Source organism: Oncorhynchus gorbuscha, unplaced genomic scaffold, assembly GCF_021184085.1.
Source record: "Oncorhynchus gorbuscha isolate QuinsamMale2020 ecotype Even-year unplaced genomic scaffold, OgorEven_v1.0 Un_scaffold_6:::fragment_8:::debris, whole genome shotgun sequence".
Lineage (NCBI taxonomy): Eukaryota > Metazoa > Chordata > Actinopteri > Salmoniformes > Salmonidae > Oncorhynchus > Oncorhynchus gorbuscha.
This window is the reverse complement of record NW_025745437.1, coordinates 51,458-69,318: the sequence shown is the minus strand read 5'-3', so window position 1 is coordinate 69,318 and position 17,861 is coordinate 51,458. Positions and strand designations below refer to the sequence as shown.

General features: G+C 44.3%; 1 protein-coding gene across 2 annotated transcripts in view; it reads right to left on the bottom strand.

The window, feature by feature from the left end:
• Positions 1-1,245: 1,245 nt before the first annotated feature.
• LOC124019004 (SRSF protein kinase 1-like) overlaps positions 1,246-17,861 on the bottom strand; it is a 32,822-nt gene continuing 16,206 nt past the window's right edge. Inside the window, exons 9-15 of one of the 2 annotated variants that reach the window (XM_046334347.1) lie at positions 16,845-17,085; positions 15,920-16,540; positions 14,671-14,771; positions 14,298-14,405; positions 13,036-13,105; positions 3,861-3,953; positions 1,246-3,083 (exon numbers count right to left, since the gene is read on the bottom strand). In XM_046334347.1, the coding sequence (XP_046190303.1) occupies positions 2,896-3,083; positions 3,861-3,953; positions 13,036-13,105; positions 14,298-14,405; positions 14,671-14,771; positions 15,920-16,540; positions 16,845-17,085 (1,422 nt within the window). In that variant the 3' untranslated portion in view covers positions 1,246-2,895. Of the gene's footprint in view, positions 3,084-3,860; positions 3,954-5,952; positions 9,166-13,035; positions 13,106-14,297; positions 14,406-14,670; positions 14,772-15,919; positions 16,541-16,844; positions 17,086-17,861 lie in introns of those variants that run through there. The other variant, XM_046334348.1, reaches the window with a different exon arrangement.

Below are 17,861 nucleotides of genomic sequence, written 5' to 3'. Positions count from 1 at the left end.
TTTCCAAGCTGTTTAAAGGCACAGTCAACTTAGTGTATGTACACTTCTGACCCACTGGACTTGTGATACAGTGAATTATAAGTGAAATAATCTGTCTAAACAGTAATGTCCTAACCAACTTGCCAAAACGATAGTTTTTACAAGAAATTTGTGGAGTGTTTGAAAATCGAGTTTTAATGACGACAACCTAAATGTATGTAAACTTCCGACAACAACTATAAATGCCCTTCTCTTCCAGTAGAATCCCCATAACTCGAAAAGGTGTAAAACATTTACTTAGGACATCCCTACAGTATGGAAATTAAGAGGAACCCGAGGATATAATTTAGACGTGTAAAAATTAGCTTTGCATATTGCAGTGCCCCCCCCATCTCCAAACCCTGGCCATTAGATCATATTGCAGTGCCACCCCATCTCCAAACCCTGGCCATTAGATCACATTGCAGTGCCCCCCCCCCCCCCATCTCCAAACCCTGGCCATTAGATCATATTGCAGTGCCACCCCATCTCCAAACCCTGGCCATTAGATCACATTGCAGTGCCACCCCCCATTAGATCACATTGCAGTGCCCCCCATCTCCAAACCCTGACCATTAGATCACATTGCAGTGCCCCCCCCCCATTAGATCACATTGCAGTGCCCCCATGTCCAAACCCTGACCATTAGATCACATTGCAGTGCCACCCCATCTCCAAACCCTGGCCATTAGATCACATTGCAGTGCCACCCCCATTAGATCACATTGCAGTGCCCCCCCCATCTCCAAACCCTGACCATTAGATCACATTGCGTTGCCCCCCATTAGATCACATTGCAGTGCCCCCCATTAGATCACATTGCAGTGCCCCCCATTAGATCACATTGCAGTTCCCCCCCATTAGATCACATTGCAATGCCACCCCCATTAGATCACATTGCAGTGCCCCCCATTAGATCACATTGCAGTGCCCCCCCCCCCCATTCGATCACATTGCAGTGCCCCCCCCCATTAGATCACATTGCAGTGCCACCCCCCCCCATTAGATCACATTGCAGTGCCCCCCCATTCGATCACATTGCAGTGCCTCCCCCATTAGATCACATTGCAGTGCCACCCCCCCATTAGATCACATTGCAGTGCCCCCCCCATTAGATCACATTGCAGTGCCCCCCACTAGATCACATTGCAGTGCCCCCCCCCCATTAGGTCACATCTTACGGACAAATAAAAGACATTAACAGCTGACGGACATTCACACAAGAGCTTTCACACTTCTTCCATATGCTTTATTGACACAGTACTACCCAGACATAGTAGTGTCCACCTTAAATGGCACCCTACATAGGGAAAAGGGTGCCATTACAGCCACACACTACAATTGGTTAAAAACTGTACACAGCTGTAATATACAGAAAGTCAAATTCCTTGGTACAGTTATTTATATATATACACACATACAAACACACAGCCACACGTAATTTTATATATCTTTCCACAATTTATCTTCTTTCGGGTGGTGTTCTTATGAACATATATTATTTAGTTAAACCCACAAAACCAGTCTCCCATTGGCTCAAAGTGAATATATGCAAAGTTGGTATTATAACAGATTTTGAAAATGTTTAACTGGCTGATCTAAAAAAAATAGCAAGACAGTCCTCCATTGTATTTATGTGTGGTGGAGACCTACAAATAGTTCAGTCAGAAAGGAGAGTAGAGTGCAACCTACGAGTCCGTTCAACTTCCTAATACTACGCTTAATTAAATACAAACAAGATGCCTTACGGATGAAGGAGCAACACAGAAGAACTGTTGAAGTGAACACAGACAGACATCAATTATGTTTTATCAGAGGAGAGAAAACAAGTGGTATCAAGTTATTTAACAGAAACAGGATTACAAGAGTGAAGGGAAGTTCATTGATCTGAGTGAAGGGAAGTTCATTGATCTGAGTGAAGGGAAGTTCATTGATCTGAGTGAAGGGAAGTTCATTGATCTGAGTGAAGGGAAGTTCATTGATCTGAGTGAAGCGAAGTTCATTGATCTTTCCCAGGTCTTGTGCCGGTATAAAACGAAACAAGATGGTGGTGAGACAGTCACAAAAACAACAATTACAAAGACAAGTCCTCATACAAGTGAGTAGTGTACGGAGCACATAATTCTGGACCGCCAAAATGACCATAAACCAACGTTGCCTACAGGCTTATTTAAAACACAACCAGTACAAAGGAAAGAAACAAATACAAACGATAGACGCTCCTTGATGATAATAAGAACACAATGTAAGAAAACTAAAACGGAAATAAATAAGTCATCTCAGATATGGTTGAATTGGAAAGTGCTCTGTTGCAACAAGTCTCCTGTGAGGGGTTTAATTTGCATCGCAGTGACCAGAGACGACCACTAGAGGGAATACATCCAGGGGTGTATTTAGGAAAATGAAAAGCTCATTTTTACTTTTCACTCATTTAGCAGACACTTAGTCGCTCTGGATAAGCGTATCTGCTAAATGACAAAAAAATGTAAAAAACGTGACATTGAAGATAGAAACTGAATGAATAAAGTGGACCCAATTCCCTATTCTATTTGACAGACGATCGTATCTCTGTTCAACGCCATACATCTGAAGGTTCAGTAACTTTACTTCCTCCTGAAGATGGCCACATGGTTTTACATTGCAGTGGTTGGAAGGCTCCATTGGAGAGGCCAATCCAGGCCAAGGGGGTGCATTCAGCAGAACAAAACGTTCTGGAATGTTCTGATAGAAGTCTCTTAATGTAGAACATTAATGCCTCTATGACAAGTAGAAAGGGGAATCATGTCACCTCTAGTCATGACAGTTATCTGCAACATTCCACAATGTTTGCCTACTGAACAGGCATCGGGGTATTTTGATTTGCAGTACTGGAGGCTGTCACTGGGGGGCGATCCAGGGGTGGCGCAGGCAGTCCGCGGCCGTGGCCCTCTTCTCTGGTACCAGCTCCAGCATGGGGAGGAGGAAGTCAGCGAAACAATCAGTCTCCTCTTTGGGCCACTCATACTTATCCTGCAGCACCTCTAGTAACCCCCATGGCTTCAGCTTGGTGATGTGCTTCAGGTCACCTAGGAAAGAGAGCAGGGTTAGACACAGAAGTCAGTCTCAGAAAGAGAGCAGGGTTAGACACAGAAGTCAGTCTCAGAAAGAGAGCAGGGTTAGACACAGAAGTCAGTCTCAGAAAGAGAGCAGGGTTAGACACAGAAGTCAGTCTCAGAAAGAGAGCAGGGTTAGACACAGAAGTCAGTCTCAGAAAGAGAGCAGGGTTAGACACAGAGACAGCACAGTCAGTCTCAGAAAGAGAGCAGGGTTAGACACAGAGACAGCACAGTCAGTCTCAGAAAGAGAGCAGGGTTAGACACAGAGACAGCACAGTCAGTCTCAGAAAGAGAGCAGGGTTAGACACAGAGACAGCACAGTCAGTCTCAGAAAGAGAGCAGGGTTAGACACAGAGACAGCACAGTCAGTCTCAGAAAGAGAGCAGGGTTAGATAGGTCAGTCAGACGGGGTTTCTCATCACACCACCATGACAGGGGGACATAACAATAACATAACAATCACAATGACAAAACTCCCCACCATGACACACACACACACACACACACACACACACACACACACACACACACACACACACACACACACTCATTAAAACATTCTTTATTCTCTTGCTACACATAACATTTAAGACCGTCATTCAGCAGTAAACCTGTGATTGTGATTTAACAGAATACTATTGAGCATAGAGGAACATTAGAAAAACATTCAACATCACTATGAACACACACCAATGTTGACATTTACAACAATGGGGTGGACAGGTCTTCATTTAAAAAAAACATTACCTTTCTTGGTGAAAAAATCCTTGGAATATTTCCCAGCCGTTATGAGTTTGCGTGGGACTTGCCCCAGCAGCTCAATGATCAATGCAATATGGTCTGACAAAATAAGAGTAAGAAAAGAGAGAGGGGGAGGAGGGGAGGGGGGGGTGGACGACACCAACAACATATTCATCAGACAGTGTTCCAGTCACAGGCCCACCCTGGGTGGAGGGGTGAGGGGGGGGTTGAGAGAGGGTCAGTCCGACAGCACTTAGAAGAACCCACCATTACTTTTGTGGTGTACAATCCCTTTTAAACCCACTGAAAACGAAGTACAGGGGTCAATCAGTTTAAATTCAATTACTTTTTGATTTAAACATGTTTGCCTATGAAAGAAGTGGTTAGAAAGTCACTTTTTGGACCCTAATGCCAAAACATTCAGGAGATAAAAATATATATAAAAAAACATTTAAAAAAAAGGTATCATCATTTAATGACAATTAGCTATAAAAAAAAATGGTAAACTCCATAATTATTTAGCCTATTTGCATATGATGCAGTTTAGACCACATTCCACATAATCGGAGGTTGTGTTGTGCCCACCATCGGTTGAGGCACAACATTTTGAATTCAATTAGGTAGTTGCCATGGCGCCCTGCCAGCAGTGTACTTTAGACAGAGGGTGCCTGTAAGTTGTTACATATTTAGTTATTTAAAAAAAAAAGTGTATTTTAAATGTTTTTTGGAACTAACATTTTTATTTTTGATAATTCATTTTTATTGCAAATATCTGGTGGTTTTGAGTCATGGGGAGGTAGGTGAATAATTACAATTTTGCAGATTAACACTGGGGTGATAAATGATCAGATGGTCATGTACAGGTAGAGATATTGGTGTGCAAAAGAGCAGAAAAGTAAATAAATAAAAACAGTGTGGGGATGAGGTAGGTGAAAATGGGTGGGCTATTTACCAATAGACTATGTACAGCTGCAGCGATCGGTTAGCTGCTCAGATAGCTGATGTTTGAAGTTGGTGAGGGAGATAAAAGTCTCCAACTTCAGCGATTTTTGCAATTCGTTCCAGTCACAGGCAGCAGAGTACTGGAACGAAAGGCGGCCAAATGAGGTGTTGGCTTTGGGGATGATCAGTGAGATACACCTGCTGGAGCGCGTGCTACGGGTGGGTGTTGCCATCGTGACCAGTGAACTGAGATAAGGCGGAGCTTTACCTAGCATGGACTTGTAGATGACCTGGTGCCAGTGGGTCTGGCGACGAATATGTAGCGAGGGCCAGCCGACTAGAGCATACAAGTCGCAGTGGTGGGTGGTATAAGGTGCTTTAGTGACAAAACGGATGACACTGTGATAAACTGCATCCAGTTTGCTGAGTAGAGTGTTGGAAGCAATTTTGTAGATGACGTCGCCGAATCGAGGATCGGTGGGATAGTCAGTTTTACTAGGGTAAGCTTGGCGGCGTGAGTGAAGGAGGCTTTGTTGCGGAATAGAAAGCAGACTCTTGATTTGATTTTCGATTGGAGATGTTTGATATGATTCTGGAAGGAGAGTTTGCAGTCTAGCCAGACACCTAGGTACTTATAAATGTCCACATATTCAAGGTCGGAACCATCCAGGGTGGTGATGCTAGTCGGGCATGCGGGTGCAGGCAGCGATTGGTTTAAAAGCATGCATTTGGTTTTACTAGCGTTTAAGAGCAGTTGGAGGCCACGGAAGGAGTGTTGTATGGCATTGAAGCTCGTTTGGAGGTTAGATAGCACAGTGTCCAATGACGGGCCGAAAGTATATAGAATGGTGTCGTCTGCGTAGAGGTGGATCAGGGAATCGCCCGCAGCAAGAGCAACATCATTGATATATACAGAGAAAAGAGTCGGCCCGAGAATTGAACCCTGTGGCACCCCCATAGAGACTGCCAGAGGACCGGACAGCATGCCCTCCGATTTGACACACTGAACTCTGTCTGCAAAGTAATTGGTGAACCAGGCAAGGCAGTCATCCGAAAAACCGAGGCTACTGAGTCTGCCGATAAGAATATGGTGATTGACAGAGTCGAAAGCCTTGGCAAGGTCGATGAAGACGGCTGCACAGTACTGTCTTTTATCGATGGCGGTTATGATATCGTTTAGTACCTTGAGTGTGGCTGAGGTGCACCCGTGACCGGCTCGGAAACCAGATTGCACAGCGGAGAAGGTACGGTGGGATTCGAGATGGTCAGTGACCTCTTAGAGGAGGTGCTCCCACAACAATGTCATTTGTACCACATAGAGGTTAAAGTATTGGATCCTTCACACACACCACACTAATCAAGCATTTAGCGACACCCGCAATAGCATCTGCTAATCACATGTATGTGACCAATAAAATACAATGTGATCCCATCCCACTACATTTTCAAGCTTGTTTACTATTAAATGAAAGCAAGCTTTGCTTTAGACTTACAAGACCATCATGTTTGATTGTGTGAGCCGTTTTGTATTGTATTAACGTGGTGCCTGACTAGTTCGTTAAACCTTTATTTAGCAATGTCATTGAGAAACATATATTTCCATAAAACAACATTGGTCAGTAGGTGCCCAACATTACATCAAGTGGTGGTCTGTTAAGATTACAGTCCCTCATACAGAGGTCTATAGAGCCTGGGAACGTCTGGATTGTCTTAGCAATTGTTATAAACAAGCAAAGGGTAAAAAATATATGCTTCAAATGAAAACCGTGATGACTACATTAAAATACAGTAGCTTGCATTGGCCTATATATTTAAATGATATTGACATCCATTTTATGGGTAGCCTAGTGGTTAGAGCGTTGGACTAGTAACCAAAAAGTTGCAAGTTCAAATCCCCCAGCCAACAAGGTACACATCTGTCGTTCTGCCCCTGAACAGGCAGTTAACCCACTGTTCCTAGGCAGTCATTGAAAGTAAGAATTTGTTCTTAACTGACTTGTCTAGTTAAATAAAGGTAAAAGAAAGGTAAAATAGAGTTCTGTTTTGATAATTGTAGGATACTGTCAATTGCTTTTGCACCAAATTCTTGATATGTAGGCCCTAACACATGCCCAATGTGTCAGATATTTGCTTTAGTGCATAGCCTAAGCATTAAAATAAGCAGCCTCAATATTTGGCAATTGGTGATGTTTGGTGACACTGCTCCCTCAAGTTATTTGCTTGTTGATGGTTATTTCGTATTACGGGGACCTACACCGGCATCTTTTGGACTTCGTTTTGGTGCGGTCCGGACTGGCCTTGGCGTAGAAGTGCACGGACGGGATATTCCCTAAAAACACGCCACTTCGATACAAATGACTTTTCGTAGCAGGTAAGGAGAGCATTTTCGCTAAGCCTAATCCTTTTTCATAACCTTATCCTAATTCTCCTAACCTGCTAAGTTACATTCTCCGAACTAGCTGGATCGAAGTGGTGTGTTTTAAAGAGAATCTCTTCCATGGAAGTTGATTTTTGGTCCAAACCCAGTGGGAGGCGGCCATCAACAAACCCATAGAGATGGCCCAGTGGGAGGAGGCCATCAACAAGCCCATAGAGATGGCCCAGTGGGAGGAGGCCATCAACAATCCCATAGAGATGGCCCAGTGAGAGGAGGCCATCAACAAACCCATAGAGATGGCCCGGCTCTGTCAACCAGCTGGGTGTTTGCATTTCTATGTGACAGGCGTATGCCCACACTACACCCCCAGCCCCCCTGGGCAGTACAATAGGCCCCCTACCATCCAGCAGTGTGTTCCTGGGCAGTACAATAGGCCCCCTACCATCCAGCAGTGTGTTCCTGGGCAGTACAATAGGCCCCTACCATCCAGCAGTGTGTTCCTGGGCAGTACAATAGGCCTCTACCATCCAGCAGTGTGTTCCTGGGCAGTACAATAGGCCTCTACCATCCAGCAGTGTCTTCCTGGGCAGTACAATAGGCCTCTACCATCCAGCAGTGTGTTCCTGGGCAGTACAATAGGAATGGCATGCACCTTACAGATGAGGGCAATAACCTCGTCCCTTGAGAGTCAGAGCTGGTCTCGCCTCCGTTCCAGCAAGATGCATAATTTGCCTACTGCCATAATCAAATTAACACTGTATGCAAACGTACTCAAGCAGGCAATGATTCTGATGTTTTACCTGTGCAGCACCATCACACCCAGACTACTTTTTACATTCAGATTTTCTGGGCACACACTGAAAAGTAACTTGACACTTTATCAGAATGACAGAATTTATTCTACATGTTTGAAACAGAGCTGCTGTCAGTCTGGTAAGTTGCTAGCATGCATTTGCACACTTGCAGTGCACAACTGAACTGAAGCTATGCTGCTCTGTACCATCACTCATTCATATATCCTTATGTACATATTCTTTATCCCCTTACACTTGTGTCTATAAGACAGTAGTTTAGGAATTGTTAGTTAGATTACTTGTTGGTTATTACTGCATTGTCGGAACTAGAAGCACAAGCATTTCGCTACACTCGCATTAACATCTGCTAACCATGTGTATGTGACAAATAACACTTGATTTGATTTGATTTACATGTGCGTATGGGGTTCAACCATTTTCTATATGCAGTTCAACATAGCTAGCTTACAGTTTCTTAAATTAAAAAAAATTGGCTATGGTGCGAGTTGTAGTCTTGGTTATTCTTTGGTCGATGCAATGTAGCATAGCTAACTGCTGTGTTTGTCCTGTTTGAAATCTATCTATCTACCTGGTCTTACTGTAGCTTGCTCTATTGAGTAGCTGTTGGCCTTACAAACATATTTTAGTGCAAAAAAGGTGACAAGTCCAATGATCAATTTATGGACGCTGTCGTCTCCTCATCCAACACCGACATACTGAGCTGTATGTTAGGTTGGGGCAAGAAATTGACATTTTTTCACCTAATGCTAAATGACCCTGTTAAAAATCCAGTACGTGGTTCTCGGTAACGGCTGGGCAGCTCATGACGAGAGGCGAGGAGTGTGTTGGTTTACCTCCAATCAAGTTGATTAGCAAATGTTCTTCAACATTGGTGCCATAGTGGCTTAGATCGGATGGTCAGGAGATTTGAATTGAACTTCAAACAATCCCTAGTATAGTTTGTACCAATCGGACATTGGAATGTTAGCAATTGGGATGGTGGGACTTCTGTTGCGGTCAGAGGACCTTGTCTGCGTTACCTCCCTACTCTTCCCACACCCCTCCCACGTCCCCCAGGGCAGGCCACAGACACACAGTAGCATACCTCTTCTGGTGAAGTATTCCTGTGAGAATTTCCCACTCAGTGCATAGTGGCGGGGAACTTTCCCCAACAGCTCAATAATCAGAGCTAGGTGGTCTGGAGGCCCCGGGCAGATCACAGAGAGAGAGAGAGAGAGAGAGAGGGATAGAACAGGGAACAAGGAGAGAGCAGAAAGAGAGGGAGACAAAGCAGGGGATACAGGGAAATAGAGGGGATGGTGAAGAAGCAGAACAAAGCCAAGTGGCAGCATATTAAGACAAATGGATAAAGATGATGGCGTAATGGCATGAAATGACGCACATGTACGACAAAACACTAGAATGATTCTAACTCTACAGAGAAAAGCCCACAGTCTCTTTGCCAACATAAACAACTGCAGTGGTTTGAAAAGAGGTTTTTAAGTGCAGAAAGCCTCTGTATCAGTAAACTGAAGCCTTGTGACAATGACCAAAGGAGTTGGGCAAGACGGCACAAACACATCTGGAGCAAGATACTTGGTTTCCGTTTCACATAAGACACGCCAGTAAGATGGAGAATGGCAATGAAATCATTCATTGGGGTTAGCTGTTAGAAACTCCATCACGGCAGTACACACACACACAGCCAATCTATAAGGAAGTGTTTAGATGCAAGGTGTGAGCAGGAGATAGATAGCTGTAGCTGATAGCAGAAGCTGAAGACATCATAGAGTAAACTGAAATGACATTCCTCCTTATAAGGCTGCACAAGCCAAGGCGTGCCAGTTAGATGTAGCGTAGCCCAGGGCTTTTCTCAGCCAACAACACGACACTGAAACAATCAAGCCACTGCAAACCTGAAAAAGGTTCCTGCACATGCAGATGTGAGCAAAGCAGGGTACAGTTAGGTAAAGGAGGTGGAGAACAGCTGAAGAGTAACGTAGGGATGAGGTGAATGAGGGATGAGTAGGGATGAGGTGAATGAGGGATGAGTAGGAAAAGGGGTGGGGATATGTGGGCACCATCTTCAGAAATATGGCTCCAATTTGTTATAGTGGAAATAGACACAGGAATGCAAGTAGGTACCCAACATCACGATCAAAGATTTACTCATAACAATAATGTCCAATAAACACCAAACAGGTTTTCTTGGACTAAAAAGCGCTTTCAATGGAAGATCTCCACTGAACGTGGTTTTTAGTCCAAGACGAGGTTTAAATTATCTGGGAAACTGTCCCTTTAAAGACGGACTATAACTGCTGCTGCCAACTCTTCTGGAAATATATGGCATGACAATGATGGAATAGTTGGCTAAAAGCACAATGTACAGTGCCCCCTTGAACTTTGCGACCTTTTGCCACATTTCAGGCTTCAAACATAAAGATATAAAACTGTATTTTTTTGTGAAGAATCAACAACAAGTGGGACACAATCGTGAAGTGGAACAACATTTATTGGATATTTCAAACTTTTTTAACAAATCAAAAACTGAAAAATTGGGCGTGCAAAATTATTCAGCCCCCTTAAGTTAATACTTTGTAGCGCCAACTTTTGATGCGATTACAGCTGTAAGTCGCTTGGGGTATGTCTATCAGTTTTGCACATCGAGAGACTGAATTTTTTTTCCCCATTCCTCCTTGCAAAACAGCTCGAGCTCAGTGAGGTTGGATGGAGAGCATTTGTGAACAGCAGTTTTCAGTTCTTTCTACAGATGCTTGATTGGATTCAGGTCTGGACTTTGACTTGGCCATTCTAACACCTGGATATGTTTATTTTTGAACCATTCCATTGTAGATTTTGCTTTATGTTTTGGATCATTGTCTTGTTGGAAGACAAATCTCCGTCCCAGTCTCAGGTATTTTGCAGGTTTTCTTCCAGAATGGTCCTGTATTTGGCTCCATCCATCTTCCCATCAATTTTAACCATCTTCCCTGTCCCTGCTGAAGAAAAGCAGGCCCAAACCATGATGCTGCCACCACCATGTTTGACAGTGGGGTTGGTGTGTTCAGGGTGTTGAGCTGTGTTGCTTTTACGCCAAACATAACATTTTGCATTGTTGCCAAAAAGTTCAATTTTGGTTTCATCTGACCAGAGCACTTTCTTCCACATGTGGTCCTTCTGTAGCTCAGTTGGTAGAGCATGGCGCTTGTAACGCCAGGGTAGTGGGTTCGATCCCCGGGACCACCCATACGTAGAATGTATGCACACATGACTGTAAGTCGCTTTGGATAAAAGCGTCTGCTAAATGGCATATATTATATTTTTATATTATTTATTATTATATTATTATTATTATATTATTTATTATATTATGTTTGGTGTGTCTCCCAGGTGGCTTGTGGCAAACTTTAAACGACACTTTTTATGGATATCTTTAAGAAATGGCTTTCTTCTTGCCACTCTTCCATAAAGGCCAGATTTGTGCAATATACGACTGATTGTTGTCCTATGGACAGAGTCTCCCACCTCAGCTGTAGATCTCTGCAGTTCATCCAGAGTAATCACGGGCCTCTTGGCTGCATCTCTGATCAGTCTTCTCCTTGTATGAGCTGAAACATTAGAGGGACGGCCAGGTCTTGGTAGATTTGCAGTGGTCTGATACTCCTTCCATTTCAATATTGCACAGTGCTCCTTTGGATGTTTAAAGCTTGGGAAATCTTTTTGTATCCAAATCCGGCTTTAAACTTCTTCACAACAGTATCTCGGACCTGCCTGGTGTGTTCCTTGTTCTTCATGATGCTCTCTGCGCTTTTAACGGACCTCCGAGACTATCACAGTGCAGGTGCATTTATACGGAGACTTGATTACACACAGGTAGATTGTATTTATCATCATTAGTCATTTAGGTCAACATTGGATCATTCAGAGATCCTCACTGAACTTCTGGAGAGAGTTTGCTGCACTGAAAGTAAAGGGGCTGAATAATTTTGCACTCCCAATTTTTCCGTTTTTGATTTGTTAAAAATGCTTGAAATATCCAATAAATGTCGTTCCACTTCATGATTGTGTCCCACTTGTTGTTGATTCTTCACAAAAAAATACAGTTTTATATCTTTATGTTTGAAGCCTGAAATGTGGCAAAAGGTCGCAAAGTTCAAGGGGGCCGAATACTTTCGCAAGGCACTGTATAGGACCAGGCTAGCTGACGTATGCTAAACCAGGACTCTCCAAGCCTGTTCCTGGAGAGCTACCCTCCTGTAGGTTCACTCCAACCCTGTTCCTGGAGAGCTACCCTCCTGTAGGTTCACACCAAACCCTGTTCCTGGAGAGCTACCCTCCTGTAGGTTCACTCCAACCCTGTTCCTGGAGTTACACTCTCCTGAGAACCTATAGGACGGTAGCTCTCCAGGAACAGGGTTGGAGAGAGAAGCTACAGGACGGTAGCTCTCCAGGAACAGGTTTGGAGTGAGAACCTACAGGACCATAACTCTCCAGGAACAGGGTTGGAGTGAGAACCTACAGGACCATAACTCTCCAGGAACAGGGTTTGAGAGCCCAAATGGCTATTCAACTAATATCACTTAAAGGACTTACACAAACCGTGGTGTTTATATTGTCATGTGGACTACTATTAAAATCATACAATAGTGTACCACCAAACGCATTGCACAGTATCGTACCATCGAATACACACCACCTACTGCAAAAAGCGTCAGTTGATTTTTAAATCATTAATTCATAATTAGGACCAACTAAAACCCTAGGTGATGGAGATTAAATGACAACACATTCATATTTTGGTAAAGCTTTTCACAGTAGGCCAATGGTTAATATCACAAATCCAAAATGGCTCTTCCTTGCATATTAGGCAGCTGAAGCAATTTCCAACATATGTACATATCTGCCATTTTCAAATGAAAATTTTCAAATGAAAATATAAAATATAGCTCTACATTTAACATACATTAAAAACAGACTGCTACAGCGTAGAGACAACCATCGAAACACTAAAACAGGAAAAGACCAGCCTAAGTAGATCCAAATCAAGCAGCAGAGTACGTATCACTACCTTCATCCCTGGAGTAATCTTCCCCGGAATGGGGCTCAAACAAGTAGTCCCCAGTAGCCAGCTCAAAAGCCTGCAGAGACAAGTAAACAAACTATAAACATAAATAGCAACAAAACACAGACAGGAAACAGACACTATACTGTAGGGAGAAAGACAGTCAGCCATTCTAAATATCATCTACTTCCTGTACAGACGTTCCTCTTCCCGTAAAGTCAAATATCCTTTAATATCCCTAAGTTAGTGAACTCTAGTCCTTAACTTTGTGATCCATCTAAGACGACCTAACTAAGTTAGTTAGTAAATAATCAAGCCAATTTGTATATTGCTGATTCATGATCCATGTCAGGGTTCGTGCAAATATCCAAGGGTTTGAGACGTTCAGTAATGAGACTGATGAGGTCATGATACATAAACAGAAGACTAATCGACAAGATAACAAAATATCTGAAGTTAGTCAAAGAAATTGAAACTATAAACATTTTTCTGTGGTGCCCCAACTTCCTAGTTAATTACTATTCTGTGATTCTTTGAAATTCAGAATACACAGAGAATTGATTTGATAATATACATTATTCACATTTAATGACAGAAAACGCCACGACAGAGGGCATAGGTCCACCCACTGGGGAGCCTGGCCCAGCTAATCAGAGTTTTTCCACACACAAGGGGTTTATTACAGACAGAAATACTCCTTCAGACGATCCCACAGGTGAAGAAGCCGGGGGTCCTGGGCTGGCGTGGTTACACGTGGTCTGTGGTTGTGAGGCCGGTTAGACGTACTGCCAAATTCTCTACAACGACGTCGGAGGCAGTTTATGGTAGAGAAATTAACATGACATTTTCTGGCAACATCTCTGGTGGACATTCCTGCAGTCAGTATGCCAATTGCACACTCCCTTAAAACTTGAGACATCTGTGGCACTGTCATGTGACAAAACTGCACATGTTAGAGTGAACTTTTATTGTCCCCAGCACAAGTTGCATCTGTGTAATGATCATGCTGTTTAATCAGCTTCTTGATATGCCACACCTGTCAGGTGGATGTATTATCTATTGCAAAGGAGAAATGCTCACTAACAGGGATGTAAACAAATTTATGCACAACATTTGAGAGAAATACATTTTTTTGTGGGTATGGAACATTTCTGTGTTCTTTTACTTCCGCTCATGAAACATGGGACCAACACTTTACATGTTGCGTTTATATTTTTGTTCAGTGTGTATGCATGTAAAGTGTGTAAGTGGGTGTTGTCCCGTCTTACCATGCAGGCTGTACTCCATATGTCAGCTGGTGTGTTGTAGCCAGAGCCAATGAGCACCTCTAGAGAACGGTACTGTCTCGTCTGGATGTCTTCTGTAAAGTGCTTGTGCTGCGGAGGAGACACAAAGGTCAACGGGACTACGAACTACGGTTTCTACTCAGATCAGTTCAAATAGAGAGAGACAAGTAGACCCTGATCTGAGTAGAAACAGTAGTTAGTAGTCCCGTTGACTAAGAGTGAGCATTTCAGTGAGTCTATCTGGAGGGTGCCCATTTTCCATTGCACCAGGCAAGCTCAACTAAGCAGGCAGGCAACATCGATACCTGGTAGACTTAAGCAGGAAATCCCTTGGGTCATCTGCACAGATACTCACCACCCAGCAGGCGTTCCCCAGGTCTGCTATCTTGACCTTCAGTCTGCCTGCATTAAGTGGCTCCAGGGGGTTGACCAGGAGGTTTCCTGCTGCTAGTTTGGCTGCATCCCAAGAGAGCGCGAGGGAGAGAGAGAGAGCAAGGGAAAGGCGGAGGGAGAGAGAGAGAGAGCAAGAGAAAGGCGGAGGGGAGAGAGAGAGGAAGGGAAAGGCGGAGGGAGAGAGAGAGAGGAAGGGAAAGGTGGAGGGAGAGAGAGAGGAAGGGAAAGGTGGAGGGAGAGAGAGAGAGAGAGAGGAAGGGGAAGGTGGAGGGAGAGAGAGAGAGAGGAAGGGGAAGGTGGAGGGAGAGAGAGAGAGAGAGAGAGAGAGAGGAAGGGGAAGGTGGAGGGAGAGAGAGAGAGAGAGAGAGAGAGAGGAAGGGGAAGGTGGAGGGGAGAGAGAGAGAGAGAGAGAGAGAGGAAGGTGGAGGGGAGAGAGAGAGAGAGAGAGAGAGGAAGGGGAAGGTGGAGGGAGAGAGAGAGAGAGAGGAAGGGGAAGGTGGAGGGAGAGAGAGAGAGAGGAAGGGGAAGGTGGAGGGAGAGAGAGAGAGGAAGGGAAAGGTGGAGGGAGAGAGAGAGAGGAAGGGAAAGGTGGAGGGAGAGAGAGAGAGGAAGGGAAAGGTGGAGGGAGAGAGAGAGAGGAAGGGGAAGGTGGAGGGAGAGAGAGAGAGAGAGGAAGGGGAAGGTGGAGGGAGAGAGAGAGAGAGAGAGAGAGGAAGGGGAAGGTGGAGGGAGAGAGAGAGAGGAAGGGGAAGGCGGAGAGGAAGACAACACTGACCTGACAGTAAAATAAAGGACAAACACAAACTACTGTACTTAAAAGTCAGATGAGGCGATCACTTTGTTCAATCATAACTAACCTTCTGGTTGAATAGAGATAAACATAGAGCCATGGAGACACAGCTCCACCACAAGGCAGGGTTTTGAAAGTGAGACCATTTTACTGTGCGACCTGACATTTTTATTTAGGAGCACCAGTGCGCCTAGAAAAATGATCACCCAGATGATAACTGTTGCATCGTAGAGCAGCCCTGCAACGTAGAGCAGCCCTTGGGTGCCATGGAGATTCATGAACGTCGTTCTTACAGTTACGACAAAGAAACCATTGTTACATCATATTTTTTCATTGTGCTCCTACATTTTTTTCAGCTTAGGAACAAACGTGCTCCACCCCGCATAGCAGCGTAATGTTCACAACAAGATGGTCTACTCACCATCCTTTAGACTCTCCTGGATGTTATCCAGCATCTCTGTGGCCTCCTCCTCCTCATGACTCCTGTTCTGCTCCTCCTCCTCCCAACTCCTATCCTGCGCCTCCTCCGTGACTTCCTCCTGATTCTTCTTCTCCTGTTCCTCCTCCTCCTCCCGGACCCTGAAGCTTGTTGACTCCATCTCAGATGCTTCTCTCCTTATCTCAGTCACCTTCCTGGGTAGAGCTCCACTCCCCTCACTCTCTGGGGTCTTAGGTTCCTCTGTTTCTGGGGACACCAGGCCGTTACACACAGGTTGAGGAGGTGGAGACTCCTGACCATTTGACACCTTTTTGGAGTCCTGTGGGTTTGATAATATGGACTCCTGTGGGTTTGATAATATGGACTCCTGTGGGTTTGATAATATGGACTCCTGTGGGTTTGATAATATGGACTCCTGTAGAAGACCGTGATCTTCTGCTGGGTCTGTGTTACCGTTGTGTTGATCTTCCTCCTTCCACTGTGCCTTCCTCTCCTCTGTTTCATCTTCCTCTTCCTCAGGACGAAGGCCGTTAAAGTTCACCTCTACCTCAGTTATTATGCTTTCTGGTACGATCCGCGTAACTTCCGCACCCGCAATGTACGCTGGGTAAACAAGAAAAGAACACATCATTAGATTTAGTGGAGGCTGGACTACTAGTTCCCTTCTAATTAGTCTGATTCTGTGCTGTTTTTCATCCTGGTCTTGGAGACCCACTGGGTGTGCAGGTTTTTGTCCCAGCTGGGCTTGATAATTAGTAGATTAGTTGAGTCAGGTGCATCAGTGCTGAGCAAAAAGCCTGTAGAACCCAGTGTGGATCTCCAGGCCCATGATTGAAAAAGACTAATCTAAACCAACTTCCCCTTGAGAGACAATACATTTGTAAAGAGTTGAATTCCAGACACTCACCGGTTGTGTCTTGGCTGGATGTCTCCTGTAAGGAAACCTGTCTGAGAGGAGCACAATATGTCCGCTGCTGTTTGGAAGAGACTGGAGACTCTGGGTCCTCTTCATCTTCATCCTCCTCATCTCCCCTCCCCGGAGCCTTCTCCATCTCCTCCAGATCCAGAATGCACTTCTCCAACAGCTCCGCCTGACGCTTCTGCTTCTTCTTCAACTTCTTCTTCTTGTTCTTGGACATTTTGGCCACCTGGAAAAGAGGAAGACAAACAGTGAGCCAGACACAACAGGGGTCCAGTAACAACAACAGGGGTCCAGTAACAACAACAGGGGTTCAGTAACAACAACAACAGGGGTTTAGTAACAACAACATGGGTTTAGTGACAACAACAGGGGTTCAGTAACAACGACAGGGGTTTCAGTAACAACAGGGGTTCAGTAACAACAACAACAGGGGTTCAGTAACAACAACAACAACAGGGGTTTAGTAACAACAACAACAACAGGGGTTTAGTAACAACAACAACAGGGGTTTAGTAACAACAACAACAGGGGTTTAGTAACAACAACAACAGGGGTTTAGTAACAACAACAACAGGGGTTTAGTAACAACAACAACAGGGGTTTAGTAACAACAGGGGTTTAGTAACAACAGGGGTTTAGTAACAACAGGGGTTTAGTAACAACAGGGGTTTAGTAACAACAGGGGTTTAGTAACAACAACAACAGGGGTTTAGTAACAACAGGGGTTTAGTAACAACAGGGGTTTAGTAACAACAGGGGTTTAGTAACAACAGGGGTTTAGTAACAACAGGGGTTTAGTAACAACAACAGGGGTTTAGTAACAACAACAGGGGTTTAGTAACAACAACAGGGGTTTAGTAACAACAACAGGGGTTTAGTAACAACAACAGGGGTTTAGTAACAACAGGGGTTTAGTAACAACAGGGGTTTAGTAACAACAGGGGTTTAGTAACAACAGGGGTTTAGTAACAACAGGGGTTTAGTAACAACAGGGGTTTAGTA